We start from the raw sequence: 16,892 nt of genomic DNA on the forward strand, positions 1-16,892 counted from the left end.
TCTCTTAAATAAAAGAACCATCTTAAACGCCTACCGTGAGAACTGTTAGCCAGATTGGGACTCTGGCCAAACTACAGCCCAGACTCATCAGAAAATCAAACCCATTCTCTTGTGAGGGGGCGGCATTCCGCCCTCAGAATTTGGGGCAGGGGGCTGTGCAGAAGGCCCAGACGTGATCCCCACGGCTGTCTCCATTTTTACCTGCATGGCCAAGCAGAGTGTGTTGAGCATGATGAGGACAAACATCATGTATTCGAAAGGCGAGGAGTTCACCACGTACCAGAACTTGTACTGGTAGGGGTTTTTGGGGATGTATCTCCGCAAGGGACGTGCTTTCAAGGCGTATTCAACACACTGACGCTGCAACGGCAGAAAAGAGCAAGGAGGAGTCCTGAGCATATCCATGGGAGGACGACACAGGTCTCATCTGCTCTGAACGCACATCCACTGTGAAGGGCTGTGAACCAGCGGAAGCCACGACAGCGACCCCCCACCGGCACCACACCACGTCACATCACTGGCCATACCAGCTCCGCCACCTCATCAGCTCCTCAAAGCAACCTGGGGTGTGGGTGAATGGAGCACTCAGTTTGCTTCCATTTTCCTCATTAAAGCAGAGGTCTAGCCTGGGCAGTGGCTTGCCTGAGGTCCTGTGGGCAGTAGAGGAGTGAGGCCTGATGCAGGCCTTGTCCCTGCCCTTCCTCTATGCCCATGCATTATGCCTGCCCTTCTGCCCATGCCACCTCGAGGAAAGGAAGCCAGGTAACAAGAGGCACAGAAATCCTCCAGAACCCCAGGGGCTGAGCTCACTCCCTGAGACTGGAGCCACACGAGACAGCTCAGTCAGACCATACTAACCACGTGAGTCTGCTAGTGAAGTAGCTGTGTGTTTACCTGGGACCTTCTGAAACTCAGGAGCTTGTCATGTTCATCTCAGAATCCCCAGGACATGGTAGTAATGATGGCCAGAGAACTGTCCTTCCCACTCATTCTGGGGCTGAGACTGGTCCACCCTTTGCAGCCCAGAGGGAGCCTCCAACCCCTTTGGCTCAGCTTAAGGTGCCACTTGTTCCTAGATCCAGACCTACTCCCATTCTCTTGCTTTGACCTTGGCTTCTGACTTCAGACAGGTTCCCTCTGTCTAGGATCTGGCCCTGCTGTAACCTCACACACTGACTCCAGTGACCCCTAATTCAAATCTGTTCTGGACCTCAAGAGGTGACACAATGGTAGCTCTGGTTCTGCTACCTGGCCAGCCTGGCTTTGCCCTGCTATTCTTCCGTGGGCTGGGAGGTGGAGATAACAGGGGATGAAGAAGAGCTGTGTCAGGCGTCCCACTGACCGTCACTGACAGGATCTGAAGGGATGCTCTGACAGCTCAAAGCAACATCTTTCTACAAACCCAGCTGGTTTTGTCCTCACTTCCCCAGGGGGCACAGCTGCAGCCCAAGACAGACTGCCTCATTACAGCCACTTCCCTTCAGGAAGCCCAGGTTGGCAGATGATCCCTACTCCTTACATCATCAAACAGGGGTGCTATCGAACCAGGGCCCGGGGGAACTTCCAGAGCATACTCTCCCTCTCACATCTGGAAGGGACCTCTAGCAGGGACTCCTGGGAGCCCTCAATCTAGAAAGAAGGGAGCAAGCCCAGAGAGGAGGAATTCTCCTGACTCCCTCACATCATCATGCAATCAGAGCAGAGGGCCCCCCCGCTGCTATTAGATTGGTTCGAACAAGACAGTAACTAATGAGAGTGACACCAGTATAATCTTAGACCTAGGTTTAAAGTGAGTGACTCTCCCTGCAGTGGGATAGGACACTTCCTCCTAAATCAATGGTTCCCAAGCAGGAGACATTTGGCACTGTCTGGAGGACTCTTTTGGTTGTCAAGATTCAGGGCAGTGCATTGCTAATAGAATTGAGTGGGTAAAGGGCCAGGGATTCCACCCAATATCCTACAAAGTACACAAAGCTCAACAAAGAATTACCTAGCCTAAAATGTCAATAGCACTGAGGTTGAGGAGATCAGACACGATCCCCCCACTAAGGACTGTGGGAGGAGCAGTGGGTACTTCCCAGCCCCTGGCCACATCCCCCACCAAGATTCTGAGCCATCACTAGTGGGTCACAGCCACAGAAGGTGGCCTAAGTATTCTTTGACTTCTCATCCACAGAGTGGGGTGGATTTCAGAATTACAAGGTCTCCTCTGTGTCTGGAAAGCTCACTCTTCCCAGCAATAACTCAAACTGGCTGAGAGGGTGCTGCAAACAAGGCCTGAGCCCGAGGGACAGCCAGCGGGTGCATGCCCTTCTCTGTGCTTGGAGGAAACTGGCAAAAGACAAGCCACTACTCCTCTCTTGCTCAAGGGACAGAAGCCCAAACAGTGTGTGACTTTAACCTGATTTTTGTCCAGCTCACAGTTCTTATACTCTTTCTCTCCCTGCTCCTGAAATGTGACGATGACGAAGCCCACAAAGATGTTCATCATGAAGAAAGCCACGATGATGATGTAGATGATGAAGAAGATGGAGATCTCCACGCGGTAATTGTAGACGGGGCCGACATTCTCTCCATTTGAGTCGATGGCTTTATACAGTAACCTGGTGAACAGAAGAACCAGGTGAGCCCTACCACCTGCTCAGCCCAAGTAGCCCAACTGTGCACCTCTCCTGTCAGACCCCTCCCGGAGAGCCCACCCACAGCCCCTGGACACACACACACACACACACACACACTCACACTCAGATGTCTCCTCAGCATTAAGGCCCAGTTGGCCCAATACCCAGAGGAGGGAACACCTGAGATACATTTGGTGATTGACATTTTGAGGGCTAAGAAATAAGAGATTTCATGGATATTCAACAATGCCCCCTTCTACTGACAGCAGAGAGGAAGGATATCACATGTAAGACACTGGTGGAACTGAAACCTGTATACATGCCAATGAAGATAATAAGCAAGCAACCCAGGATTTCCAAAGAACTAAGAGAGGTTCCCCAAAGTGAAATATATGCAGAGATTAAATATAGGCTAAGCAGAACTCTCAACAGGAGGGGGAGAGTTACTGTAACACCCCCAGGGTAAATTTATCCCCCCACTGATGCAGATTCAGCTGCCAAGGAACCCATCCCATGGCGCACTGTCCAGATGGACACTTACACATCCATCTGGAAAGGCAGACATTACAGTCATCCCCATCATTTGGGAGCTTAGAGAGGGATCTAAGCGACCAAAATCCCATTCGTTGGGGGCAGAGCCAGGAGATGAGCCCAGCTCCTCTGAGCACTAAGTCCCAAGTCTACTCATTTCCCCTCAGCTGCCACCCTGGTTTACTAAAGCACGCTGTTGAAAACCCAAGACTGCAGCCATAGCCAGTGCCTCCCCAAAGTGAAGGGGCTTTACTCCTGCCTCTTTGCTCCCCAGCCCAATTCCCTAATGAACAAACCCCACCCAACTGTCCTATTACTCCACAGGATCTCCTTTAAATAACTCCGACTCTCCCATGCATCCAGAGTTCCGCCAACCCGAGAGAACCGACTCATCCACCTTCTGCAGTTCCTCTGGGCATGGCAACTTGACACTGGGGCCTCTTGAGGGATGTATGCTCCAGTGGCAGGGGCAGGAGCTGGGGTGGGCATCAGAGCACAGAGCACCAAAGGTGCAAGAGACTTTCCTTTTGTATTTTCCCTTCTTTCTTCTTTGTGTGTGTGTGTGTGTGTGTGTGTGTGTGTGTGTGTGTGTTTTAGCTTTACTCATCAAAATCTCAGCCATTCTTCAGAACCCTATTCTGTGCATCTCCGACACAGTAGGCCCTCCTGTCTGATTGGACTATGTGATACTCTGACTAGGTTTGGTCCCCGAAGGGAGGAACATGTTGAGCCAAGCGTTTCTCCCACTGCTAACCCAGCACATCGCACGGAGCTGTACCAACAGCACGCTTCATGTGTGAGCGAGCGAGTGGGCCAGTGAAAGACGTGACGTGTCGGCAGCCATCTGTGTCCGGCACACAGGAGCACTAGGAATAGGCATTCTCCATACTTACGCAGGCCAGCCCTCGAACGTGGAGACCGTGAACAGCGCCATCATAGCAGAAAGGACGTTGTCAAAGTTAAAATCGCTGTTTTGCCAGATTCTCTCCCGGACCACAGGGTTATCAACATCCCCATCCTTGTAGAGGATGAAAAGCCCCCTAGAGAGGAAAAGAAGTGTGGGTTTATCCTGGCTTGACATGAAATCAGTCCCAGCGGCCCCAAGCCCACATACAGGCACCATCATGCTCAGTCTGCCCGCCAGCATGTTTGTCATCCTGTTGCCCTGCATTTAATCTACTCTAAGATTCCAATAATCATCGAGTACCTACTAAGGTTAAGTATCCTCCAGAGCCACTAAGCAGACATTCAGCACATGCCTGATAACAAATGAAACCTACAGAATAATAAAAGCTCTAACATATAAATGGGCTCAAAGCATATATGGAAGGATCAGAAGCTCTGGCCTGGAGAATTCCATAAGCTCTGGGGAACAAACAAGCCCAAGTATCCTTTTTTTTTTTTTTTTTTTTTAGATTTTATTTATTTATTCATGAGAGACAGAGAGAGAGAGAGAGAGAGAGGCAGAGACACAGGCAGAGGGAGAAGCAGGCTCCATGCAGGAAACCCAACATGGGACTCGATCCAGGACCCTGGGATCATGACCTGAGCCAAAGGCAGATGCTCAACCACTGAGCCACCCAGGTACATGCCCCCCACCCCCACCTGGGTATCCTCTTATCTACGTTTTGGTTGTCATCAAATTCCTTCTCTTTGTACTAACAATACTCCCAGTTTTCCTTGTTAAGATAATTCTATAATTTCTGGTACACAATATTTGTCATTGAATTTCAGTTCAGGAAAGGGGCCACTGCCTTTATGCCACAGAGGGGGGAGGGAAGGGGCTTAGGGAGAGAAGAGAAGGGGTCTTCTGTCTGTTCCCATGCTGCTCCATGGCAGGAGGCACCCCCGCCCCACAGCCTACATGGAGGGTGGCCCTGGTGGTGCACAACCAGTCACCGTGCAGCTGGCACACTCTGACTTGCACCGTCTGTTGAAAAGAAACCCCAAACAATTGTGAGCAATGCCAGCAGCCAGACCTCAGTGGTGCCATACCCAAGGAATAGGGAAACACGGACTATATGGTCTTACAACTCTGGGCAGTGGTTCCATGCCTTGCTTCACATTCTTCTGGACATCTTGGGATAAGAGACACAGGTGTTTCCCACCTTGTCTCTCTTCTGTCCATTCTTGTGAAGAAAAATATGCCCAAATGTGGGTGTTGGGAGTATGGGGAGAAAGGTAGTCTGGAGAACCTGTCGGAAGGGGCTAGCCAGCTCTGGAATGCCAGAGAGTTGAGCTTTGAGTTCTGGTTTGGGAAAAAATTCTCCAAGCAGCTGGAAGGAGGGGCTCTCTGGGGCATTTCATAATTGTTATTTTAGGTTTTAGGGCACTCCTTCTCCCCATTTAGAGAATCTATGGCAAACACCAAAAGCCATCTCTCCATTCTTTTGGGGGTGATGAAGGTTTGGAACTAGATCGAGGCCATGCTTGTATCACAGTTTGATTGTACTAAATGTCACCAAATTGCACAGTTTAAAATGATTAATTTCATGATATGCGAATGTCATCTCAAATGAACCCCCCCCCCAATCTCTCCAGCCACGAGCTGAGCACACAAGCCTCTTGCAGTCCATGATGAAAACTTGTGCAATGTGAGCACAGTCAGATCCTTGAAATTTTCTATTCTTCCTCATTCATTCCCCACTCTCACATTCAGGTCACTCACCTGCACTCTTCGGGGTTACTTTTGGCTTCATCTGTACAGCGATAGAACTTTCCCTACATATAAAACAGATGGGCAGTCAAATGCAGGCTTCCTGCAAAGTGATCAGCTGGGCTTCATGCCAGAAGGCACATTCCCCGTACCTTGAACAACTGTACTCCGATGCAGGCAAACATGAACTGGAGAAGGGTGGTGACGATCATGATGTTGCCAATGGTCCGGATGGCCACGAAGACACACTGGACCACATGCTGGGGAGAGAGGAGGAGCGTTATCTGCCTCTGTTGTTTGAGTCTCGGGGTGAGCTAATACTAGCCAAGGTTTTCTATGTTTATGTGCATTTTTATATGATTTTCCAACTTTGCGTTCCCTTGTACTGGTTTTTCAGGTAGTTATCTGTGGGGAGACCCTGGTGCATTGTGGCCACCAGGGAGAAGCACCCCTGTAGACCAGTCCCTTCCCTGGTTTCCTCCAAAATGGTTTAGTCCAAAGAAACACTACAGGGCACAGCACTGCCTGGCACACAGGTCCACAGGGACCCCTGCCCCCCCCCCCCCATAGATGGACTCCGGAAAATGCAAAACCTCTGACCTTTTACACAACCTGCATGAAAATAGATTTAAAGACCAAAATAAACCCGAGAAAATATTAATAATTTTAAAAATATACAGTAATCACATTAATAAAAATAAATTAACAAAGATAATCATTCGTAAAATGCTTTCAGCACTTGCCAGAGGCAGTGTCACTGGTTAGAAATGCGATTTCCAAACGTATAACCTTGTAAAACCTATCAAGCCTCAGCCCACCTCTGGCCCCAACCAAAGTAGCTTGGCCCAGAGGGCAGACGCCCAAACCTTAAGTCCTTTTGCTCTGTTTATTGCCCTGAGTGGCCGCAGGACCCTTAAGACCCTCAGAATCTTCACAACGGAGATGGCACTGGATCTAAGGAAAGAGCAAAGAATGAAGGCAGGGTGTATTACAGTCGGATAAAATACTTTGAAATTATTTGTGGTGGTCTTCACTGTAGGACGACTGCCCACGTGGAGCTGAGCTCACCTCCCACTGTGACACACACATACACACACATACACACACACTCTCACACATGGGTCTTTCTCTGTCCTGTACACACTCCACAGCCCATCCTGGGCCAGGCCCATAGGCATTCACAGATGGAAAAGGGGCAGCTTATTTCAGATATATTTCAAAAGAAGAAACCAGTCTAGACTCCATTCCAGCCCTTACTTGTGTGTCATGATTTAGGAATTTGCTTTGTTGTTTTCACTCTATGTAAATGCTAGGCAGTCCTTGGCTTTTAGGCTGTGGTCTTGTTTGGTGGGTTTTGCTTTCTAAGTAGGGAGACCTGCTCTGTGCTGGGCTTCTCCAGCCTCCTACTTAAATGTTGGGTGGCAGAGACCCCATCACCGCCTGTGTGGTGGAGCGGACAATGGAGAGGATGCAGGATGCGCTGCCAGGAGAGCACATCCTAGGGGAGCCTGGGAGGTGGTAGCCAGGTGAGTCCCAGGGAGAGGGGCAGGTTAGCTAGAAAAGGGGGAAGGGGCTCCAGGCAGAGGGAGTTGCACTAGAAAGGCCCCAAGTGGGAGAACGCAGCTGATGGGGCCCTGCAGGTGGCTGGAACACATGCTTGGAAGGCAGTGACAAGGGCTGCAGGGAGAAGGTAGGTGCAGCTGGGAATTTCTGGAAGCTACAAAGATGCTGTGAGAATGTCCCCTCCAGCTGTAACTCCTGGCTCCCTCCCCCTGGGCAGTGGTAGGAGGTGAGGACTGTCTCAGGTACGGGTCTTTAATTTCCTGAGGGGGATGCAGCCTCTCCATTGAACTTAGGCTCAGAGGTCATAGGTGAGCACCTGTTCTCATATGGGGTACTGATGGCCATCACCTGAGCATAGGTACCTCTAATCAGCAGAAAAGGGGCATCTGGGAGACTCAGTGGTTGAGCATCCTGGGGTCCTGGGCTTGAGTCCCACATTGAGCTCCCCCTGGGGAGCCTGCTTCTCCCTCTGCCTATGTCTCTGCCTTTCTGTGTGTCTCTCATGAATAAATAAATAAAATCTTTTTAAAAAATCAGCAGGGAAGCATGGCCACTGTGGGATGTTCCCACTGGAGCCTCTGCCCCAGACCCCTGGGTCGAATAGGCAGGCAGTGTGCTGCTGGGGCATCTGTAAAGGCCATGGAAAGGCCCTAGGGCCCTAACTTATAGCATCTGCCCCTCCTAGCTGAAAATTGTAGAAGCCAAGAGGAAGGGGTCATGGCAGCTGACATATCCTGGAGATTGAGGAAGAAGCCTTCAATATCCAAGCTGAAAGGGCCCCCAGAGGCCCTCTTCTACCTCGTATGAGAACTAAGGTCCTCGAGGGACCCAAGCTAGAATCTGACTTCCTTCTCTCTCATCAAGACTTCTCTGTTGAAAGCAAATATCACACAGAATAAGAATTCCAACCTGGCGGGGGCATGGAGAAAAGCAGGAGAAAGCATGAACTGTCCCAATGCTTTCCAGCGTACAAATCAAGCTTTCCCAGGTAACTTCATGTAATTGTTAAAATAATGCCAGGCCTTTATGACTTACATTAAAATTCCTCACATAAACCACCCTACCCAACAGTCTTCTGCTCACACTCCCACACTCACCCCAGAATACTTACTGAATCCCAAATGATACCAGTGACACCCCAACAACCAGCATATCCAGCAGATTGAAGTAGTTTCTGCAGAAAGCCCCTTTGTGGAGGAAAGCTCCAAAAGTCGCCATCTAGAAACAGAAGCATGAGTGATTTATGGATTTTTTTTTTCCTCTCAGAAGAAACAAAACCTGGGCTCTTTACAAGACCTTGAGAAAAGTATGACTTTATTAACAAGCATGCATTAGGAAGCCAGAAATGTAAACCAACAGGGCTGAGCAACCAAATATTTGTTCAAAGATGGAAAAGGGAAGGTTATTTCAGATATATTTCAAAAGAAGAGACCAGTCTAGACTCCATTCCAGCGAGGACAAACTGCACGTAGGAATCCAGCATGGGCAGGTCCAAAGAGCCTGTCCCAGAAGGGTTTCCACATGGCCCTGCTCATCAGGATGACATAGCTGCACAGATAACTTGGGTGCCCCGCAACATGCCAGCTCTGGCCCCTGAGGCCCCAGGAAAGCCTTTGTCACCCCAGCATGTCTTCCCAGTGGGGCTGGCAAAAGCACTGGAGCTCCAGTGCTCACAGGCTCTGTTCAGAGAGACTTGCGTCGCTTTACCAGGTGGGCCCTTGTCTGTTGCTAATGGCGCTCAGCGAGACCCAGCTTAAATGGCACCTCCAAGTCCAGTGACTCGATCATGTGCAAGGTGTGGTCGGGAAGCTTGCACAGGCCTCTACCCTAGACAGTCACCCAGCTCTGGAGTCATATGCCACATGCACCAGGCACCCACACCACGGGTGCTCCAGAGAGGTGCCTACTGGCAATGCAAAAGTTTATTGAGGAAGTTTCCAGAGTAAAAACAGTAAAGTACATAGAGTTCATTGTGCATTTAAAAAAAGAAAAAAAGTTGAAGGCTCAGGTGAGTCCAGGATAGGAGAGCTAAAGTTGGGAAGCTGTTACGCTGAACCATATGAAATTGCCAACACGCCACTGTTCTTGACCTATAATAATGGCAATTTTTATTTTTCGATATGGTTCAACTAAATCGTCACATAGCCTCCCGGGCCTTCCCACGGCTAGCAGAAACCACCACTGCAGAAGCTAGATGCTCCTTGACAAATCTCCATTCTCTGAATCTTTCTGGCTTTAAGTTTTGTTTTCCACACCCTCTAACACATCTTTAAAACGAAGAATAAGTTAGAAGATTGTAAGCCACTGAGGCAAATATCCAGAAATTTAAAAGCATTAATTGTTTTTTTATTTCTTTTAAATAACCCTGTATCTCATTTGCCCCTGCACCCGAAAATAACTGTCTTCATTTAACAACTAAAAAATATGGGAAGTAAAATAAAACCTCGATGAACCAGGCTAACAGATTAAGTGGAGCATGTCCCCCATTCAGTTTGAGGAAACTTAAAAAAAAAAAAAAAAAAAGGCAGCTCAGGGAATCAAATAGAGGCAGGGTGAGTGTCCTTGACCTCTAACCCCTGTGTATTGTGTGTCTGTGCTCCTCACCATAGTGACGCTGTTAGAATTGCTAACCTGGTACGGTTCTCACTGAGAACTGTCAGCCACAGTTACTGGCTTCAAGGCAGGAAAGTAAATATGAATTTTTAGACTTTTAACAAAAGTTTAAACAGAGGTTGGTTTTGTGCTGATGTTATCATTAAACAAAAATAAAAGAAAGTAACTTGAAGTACCCCATTCCCCAACAAAGTTCATCGAGGTTTCATTTTATAAAAGGTTTTATAAAGAGCCCAAGTTTCACAGGAGTCTAACATAAAATGCATTTTTCCCCCTGAGATGCACACATAAAAACTCAAAATGGTTTAAAAGAAAATTGTAGTGAAAATTTCCCAGCTTGTGTTCGCACTAGCAGATGATTGCTCTGACCGTTGTCAAAGGTCACGCTGTCCCGGGACTGCAATGACCCATGCCACTTAGTGAGTCAGGGGGCTTCTCGGCTGTCTGCTGCGGGTCTTTGGACCTCTGAGTGCACAGGGAATGAGCTCGCCCCAGGTGGCCTTCACAGTTAGTCCACAAACCACATGCAGTAATGGCAACTGTGAGCTCATGCATGGGCAGTACATTTAGGGTGCCCCGTCCAAAGGGTGCCCTTTTTGTTTGCATAAATGTAAGCCCATCCATCAAAACAGATACAAAATATCTCAACGCAAATAGACCCGGGTTATCTTGCAAATCCCATTGCAAGAAAATAGTGTGTTACTATTTCAGGCCACTGAAAACAGTTCAATCAAAGAAATGAAGAGAGATACATTCCCTTCATAGGATAAGTGCTTTTCCTCTGACTTTGAGGTCAGGAAAGGTGGAAGAAGGTTCACACAAAGTGATGTATCTGTTATCAGATGACAAATTTCAGAGGATATGTTTAAAGAGGAGCAAAATATTTCCAGTCACTATTATGAAGCCAAAGTTGCTCCTACATGCACTTAAAGGTTAAAAAGAAACAGCAAAAACAAGTTGAATGATTACAGGAAAAAAATCCTTTGGTTTAAAAAAAAAATAAAAGCGTAGCTTGATCACAGAAGGCAAAAAATAAATATAGTCAAAAGCACTTCACGCTTCTTTGCCGTGTGTCACACAGGAGCGGGCCCCTTAGACACACTGCTGTGGAACCTGTTACCTTCAAAACGATCTCAAATGCAAAAGTACCAGTGAAGACATAATCTGCATAACCTAGCATCTGGAAGGTAAACAAAGAATTGCAACTATTATTGCTACAGCTGCTTTAGAGTATATGAGGATCAATGAAAAAGCCATTACCTTTAACAGGATTTCAACAGTAAAGATGGCTGTGAAAGCATAGTCAAAGTAACCCAGTATCTGCAAGGTACAACATGTTGGACATAAGAAACAGGCATCCGGACAAACTCTGACAGCTGCACGCCCCCAGGCAGGACCCCTGCATGCAGTCAGACACCCGTTCTCCAGGGATAGGCCCGCCACTCTGGGGGCAGGTGCGCCCACCTGGCCGCTTGCAGCTCCTCTTTGCGACCAACAAAGAGCATCTGGGGACTTACCTCCTTCAACCACTCATGTGGGCTCTCTTCCCTGTCTCCTGTCACGGATGGACAGAGGTTCATTTCTACAAGCGCTTTATTAATAACCTTTGCTCATCGGAGCACCGCATTGACAAACTGGTGACAACAGACAGACTGGAGGCTTATATCCATTTTGGATTTTTAACAGTTTTTGGCTCAATGAAATAGGTTGTCATCTAGCTTAGCTTCGGATAGGTGGAGAAATGTAAATAAAGGTGTAAATGGCATCCAGTGGGGCCAAACGCTTCCACATGCCCCTTCCAATTCCAGCCCGTGTCATCAGGGAGTAAATGCCCTTTCTTCACTGGGGTGCAGGGCTGGAGAAGTCCTCAGGGAAGAGTCTTACTTTGCAAGTGAACTTGTATTTTTACTTATAAAGTAACTTGTAAAGTAAAACTCTTGGCATCTGCTCCATATCTAACACTGCTCTCCCCCAGCACTGGGATCTTGTTTGGTTTTTACTTAGCTGGGCACACTCAAAGAACAGACTGACCTGGCCTTTGAATTATTAGTCCAGGCTATTTTATCAGTATTCCTGAAAATGCCATCTACTCCCCCACTGAGTCCTGCTCAGAGAACTCTTCCTGGGTTTCTGCATCTTCTCAGAGCTACTGGGTGGGCAGGTGAGTGGTGCAGGGGGTTTGGGGGGGGGGTGGCAAGAATCTGACTGCTCAACTAAGGATGCTCACAGGGGACCCTCAACCACAAAGATGGCAGCCAAGACTGCCACTTACAGAGGCCTTCTTGGCTGCTGTTCTTTTTCACAGTTATGCTCTATGGCTTTGAAAGAACTGAAGAGATCAGAGCTAAAGAGACTGTGGAGACCTCTCAGACCAACTCCCTTCAGGTAACAGATGAGGATGCTGGGAAAGGGTCAGGGGGCAGCTGCTCAAGCCACACAGCTGGTCACAGCATGGCTGGGCAAGGAATGAGGTCTGCAAAATGCTAGTTGAGAGGCCCTCAAGGATGGGATCCAGCCCAGGGGAGCCCTTTACTGCTCCACCACAGTCAGGGAGGGCTCCTGCTACAAAGGCCAACTGTCCTCAGCTGAAGTTCTCCAGAGAGTAGTCATTGTCCAAACCATTTCTGTTTTGAGATTTATAGATCTTGATGGAAACCTTTTGTAACATACTAGGTCACAGAAGGACCGTTCATGTTGAAAAGCACCCATGTAGTCAAGGCAGACATCACTGCCCACATACCAACAACCCAACTTGGTGCTGAAGGTCAAAGCTCTCAGATTCAAGTTATTCTTTGTTCATTTACTCCTTGTTTACTAATAACTCAGCTAAGGTAAAAACAACAACAACAACAAAACCACTGCTTGAGTCCACTTACAGGGGGTATCTAAAGTAGTCAAACCCTTAGACAGAAGGTAGAGTGGATGTTGCTAGGGGCCAGGGAAGAGAGAAATGGGAAGATGTTCAACAGGTATAAAGTATCAGACATGCAAGATGAGTAAGTTTTGGAGATCTGCTGTACAACAGTGTCTACCATTAAGAATGCTGGCTCGTACACTTAATTTATCAAGAGAGTAGATCTCATGTTAAGCATTCTCACCACAACACTGTAGTATTTGACAAGCAATACACGTACACACACACACACACACACACCTGTTTAAAAAGAACAATAACGTTGTTGGAAAGAGCAGCCGGGAAATAAACTCATGGGGAAGTAATCAAAATAAAAAATAAGAACATGAGGCCCCATGTCAATTAACTCCTTGTCAATCTGTGTTCTAGACTAGCTCCTGACCTAGTCTGTCAATAATGGTATTTTTTTTTTCCAAACAGCTTCTTCCTCTTGTGCTTCCTTTCTGTGATGGAGCTCAATGACACCGAGGTCTTCACTCCGTTTGAACATTTAGATAGAGACGGTCTCAGAACCTCTAACGCAAGCCCTGATCTGTGAGTGCAGATTAAGACACGTCCGTGGCCTTTGTCTTTACATCAACACCAATATGTGCCTTAGGAAGGAAGTTCTTTAACATCTGCATAGCAGAGCGCCCATGTTTTATCAGTCTGATAGATCAGGTCTGCCAAGCTTCAAACCAAAAGCACTGGAAATGAAAAGACACAGCACAAGGCTTGATGGTCTCAACCCAAATCCTGGGACACTGATCTGGTGATTTGTCTGAATTCTCCCATCTCTCAAAATCTGAGGTACCCAGAGAGGTACTAACCAGGCAGCAATGCTAAATGGCCGCGCATGCACACTTGCAGGCCTCCCTCCTCTGGGTTTCCTTGATCATCACCTGAAATTGTACTATAGTATCAAGGCCAGAGCAATCAACAGACTGCCGGTCTTCTGAAGTGGTGATGTCACCTTTGGGTTGGTCTTTGTTCTCAGTGCTGAATGAGCTGAACTGTTAGGATGGGGCTGCTTAGAGGCAAGAACTATTTGAGAAACTAGTTTCTGTATAGCACAGATGCAGTGGAAGCGTGCTCTCCCTAAAGTATAAAACTGATAACAGAAACCTTAACTGTCGACTTGTTTTCTTTGTAAAACCCCTCCCTGGCCCCACCAAAACATAGTTCTACCTCTCCACTGCACCACTCAGTTCCACACACCATGGCCCCCCTGCCACTTGTGTTTCCCCCAATAATGAAACCAAGTTGCTCTGTGAATTTCAGCCTATGTCCCTAAATGAGAGCTTCTGGGCACGTGACATACCTGATTCCACTCCTAATTTCTCTCCTGCTGGATGCTACCAAGTGGGCAGAAACCTTAAAATAGGGGTGGATGTGAATTTGATCAGGGAGGCTAAAAGAGGGCAGGGCGTTGGCAGCAAGGAACGAAGAGGAGGAGAAGAGGGGCCCTGAAGGCACTTTAAGTTACTGCAGGGTATTTAAAATGAAGTGTAGTGGATGGGATTCAAAACAGGTTTGTCGGGATGAGACAAATCCCCCCGCCTGGCACTCACATCCCGAAATACCAGATGCCTCCAGGTGCATGAGAAGCCTCCTCTACCCTTTAGCCCTGCCTGAGTGACCGGTGCTCGTCCCAGCGGAAGACCCGCCCACCTGTCCCTGCTCTGTGGCTTACAGTGTTCCGGAAGGAGTGGCTGCGGATGGGGTCCTCGGCGGCAAGGGCGGCACTACTCAGCATGATGAAGACGAGGATGAGGTTGGTGAAGATGTGGTGGTTGATGAGCTTGTGGCAGCCCACGCGGATCCTGTGGGGAAAGCCGCTGCATGGACACAGCCCTGGGCAGGGCCAGGGCCTTCTGCATGCTGGGGCTACTCGTGGTGACACGTCAGGCAGAGGACAGCTGTCTGCTGTGCTACCCGTGCTCGCACCTGGCCAACCAGAGCCACTTGACTATGAGCCCCTGCAAAGTCCCAGAAGGCAGACCCCAAAGGCCCACAGTGCCACAGCTCTGTGTGGGGGCTCCATAGACATCATTCATCAAGTCCTTAAAAGTGGGTATTATTGTCCTGCTCCAAGTGGAGAAACTGAGGCTTAAGCATTTGAAATGTGTTAAGGTGATGCAGCTAGTAAGGATTGAGGGAGATTTCCAATCCAGCAGGACGATAACAGTTTCCCATTAGGACATGAAGCCAAGTGGCTTCCTTTCCCTGCCTTAGGAAGGAATCTGAGCTCAGAGCTCATTGCAACAGCTCACAAGAATGAGAGCAATGCGTGAAGGGGATCCAGGGGTACAAACTTCCAGTTATAAAATAAACAAGTCACGGGGATGAAAAGTACAGCATAGGGAATATCATCAATAATATTGTAATAATGTTATCGTTGTGAGCACTGCACAATGTACAGACTTGTCAAATCACTATGCTGTGTGCCTGAAACCAATAGGCTATTGTATGTCAACTAGACTTCAATTAAGAATTAAAACTTAAAAAGGAGACTAACCCCTTTTTTTACACTGCAGCCTGGCTGTATGAAAATGTAGTAGACGGGCTGGTAAAATCTCCTGTTATATGGAGATTCCGTCATAAGTGCTTTTTGTTTTTGTTTTTAAACTTTGGAGTCAACCCACAAGCACACCTAAGAAAGTGGAGTGAAAGTTGCATCATGCAAGAATTGTATAGGGATCTTATGAACCATGTGACAGAGTCTTCAGAGTCCTGTTGCCCCTGAGATCCCAAGGGCTAATTATGCCAGACTACCCTTAACCTCAACGTTTGATTTTAGAATTGAAAGATTTAATTTTTAGCCTACAGAGTACATTCATATTTTCCCTTGAAAATATTTTCCTTTTTCACTTTCAAAACTAGAGTCAAGTTTATGAGAAATCTCCCTTTTGGGGCTGCTTCATGCTGGGATGTGCCCTGGGAGGGCTTGCAAGCTGTTAGCAGGTGAGTCTGGGGGAACGATCCAAAGCAGTGAGTGCAGGAGTGTTCACAGCTTTGGGGGGACGTCAATCCATTCCTTCAAAATATGTGGACCCAGTGAGCTGTAGGCATCAGTAACATCAGCTCAGTATCTTTTTTTAAAGAGACACCCAGGGGTGCCTGGGTGACTCAGTTAAGCATGTGCTTTTGGGCTCAGATTTTGACCTCAGGGTCCTGGGACTGAGCCCAGAGTCAGGCTAGGGAGACTCAGTGGGGAGTCTTTCTCCTTCTGCCCTCCCTCTGGCTCATGCTCTCCAATAAGTAAATAAAATCTTTTTTTAAAATTTTAAAATAAAGAGATACTCAAACTCTCAACAGTGATAAGCTATAAAAACTACTATCAAATCCTCAAGTTACTAAGGACTGCAGCCTTGCTTCCCACCTATGTCTCCCTGGGGACTGTGAATTCCACAGCGTCCTTCTCTGGCAGTCAAGAAATGCTTCTATAATTCTAGAAACCTTTCCAGGAGCTATTCATTCCCCCTGGTATGCCATCTGTCTCAGATGATTTAAAACCTAGAAACCAGCTAGTAAATAAATGTCATCCTCTTGCAGTACTTGTAAGTACCATGCTCCTGGTGAGTACCGTATCAATTTAACATGAGAAATGCTATTTTAAGCATCATAGGGCTGAATTGAATAGCTACCACCTATAAAATATCAGTGAACAATATCACTTCATCGCCATAAAACCCAGTAGGGAACAGGTGACCAACTAAACTGGATCTCAAAATGAAGATGCTATGCGGAACTTGGTCACAAAATTATCATCCTCAGAGCAACTCAACAAAAGGGCCCGCTCATGAAGAAAGGGTCCTCTGGATGGAAAATACAGGTGACAACCGTGGACACCTGAGCCATGGGCTCTGACTAGTACAGGGGCTAAGGGGGAGGAGAGTCTGGGATGGCACCTCTCCTCGGAGCCAGTCATAATCCTAACAGCACCTCCATACAGGAATGGGACAGCCAGGAAGAGACTGACAGAGGAAAAAGGCAGGCTGGGGCAAGAGAGGGG

General features: G+C 47.7%; 1 protein-coding gene across 21 annotated transcripts in view; it reads right to left on the minus strand.

Moving 5' to 3' along the window:
• Window positions 1–16,892, minus strand: part of CACNA1D (calcium voltage-gated channel subunit alpha1 D) — a 306,232-nt gene that overhangs the window by 61,627 nt on the left and 227,713 nt on the right. For all 21 annotated transcript variants that reach the window (XM_077858513.1, XM_077858509.1, XM_077858512.1 and 18 more), the window contains 9 exons: window positions 14,571–14,700; window positions 11,245–11,304; window positions 8,483–8,589; window positions 6,675–6,762; window positions 5,961–6,068; window positions 5,821–5,873; window positions 4,046–4,192; window positions 2,402–2,603; window positions 202–360 (listed from right to left, as the gene is read on the minus strand). In XM_077858513.1, coding sequence (XP_077714639.1) covers window positions 202–360; window positions 2,402–2,603; window positions 4,046–4,192; window positions 5,821–5,873; window positions 5,961–6,068; window positions 6,675–6,762; window positions 8,483–8,589; window positions 11,245–11,304; window positions 14,571–14,700 — 1,054 coding nt within the window. The remainder of the gene's footprint in view (window positions 1–201; window positions 361–2,401; window positions 2,604–4,045; window positions 4,193–5,820; window positions 5,874–5,960; window positions 6,069–6,674; window positions 6,763–8,482; window positions 8,590–11,244; window positions 11,305–14,570; window positions 14,701–16,892) is intronic.

This window comes from Canis aureus, chromosome 19 (assembly GCF_053574225.1).
Source record: "Canis aureus isolate CA01 chromosome 19, VMU_Caureus_v.1.0, whole genome shotgun sequence".
NCBI classification, from domain to species: Eukaryota; Metazoa; Chordata; class Mammalia; order Carnivora; family Canidae; genus Canis; species Canis aureus.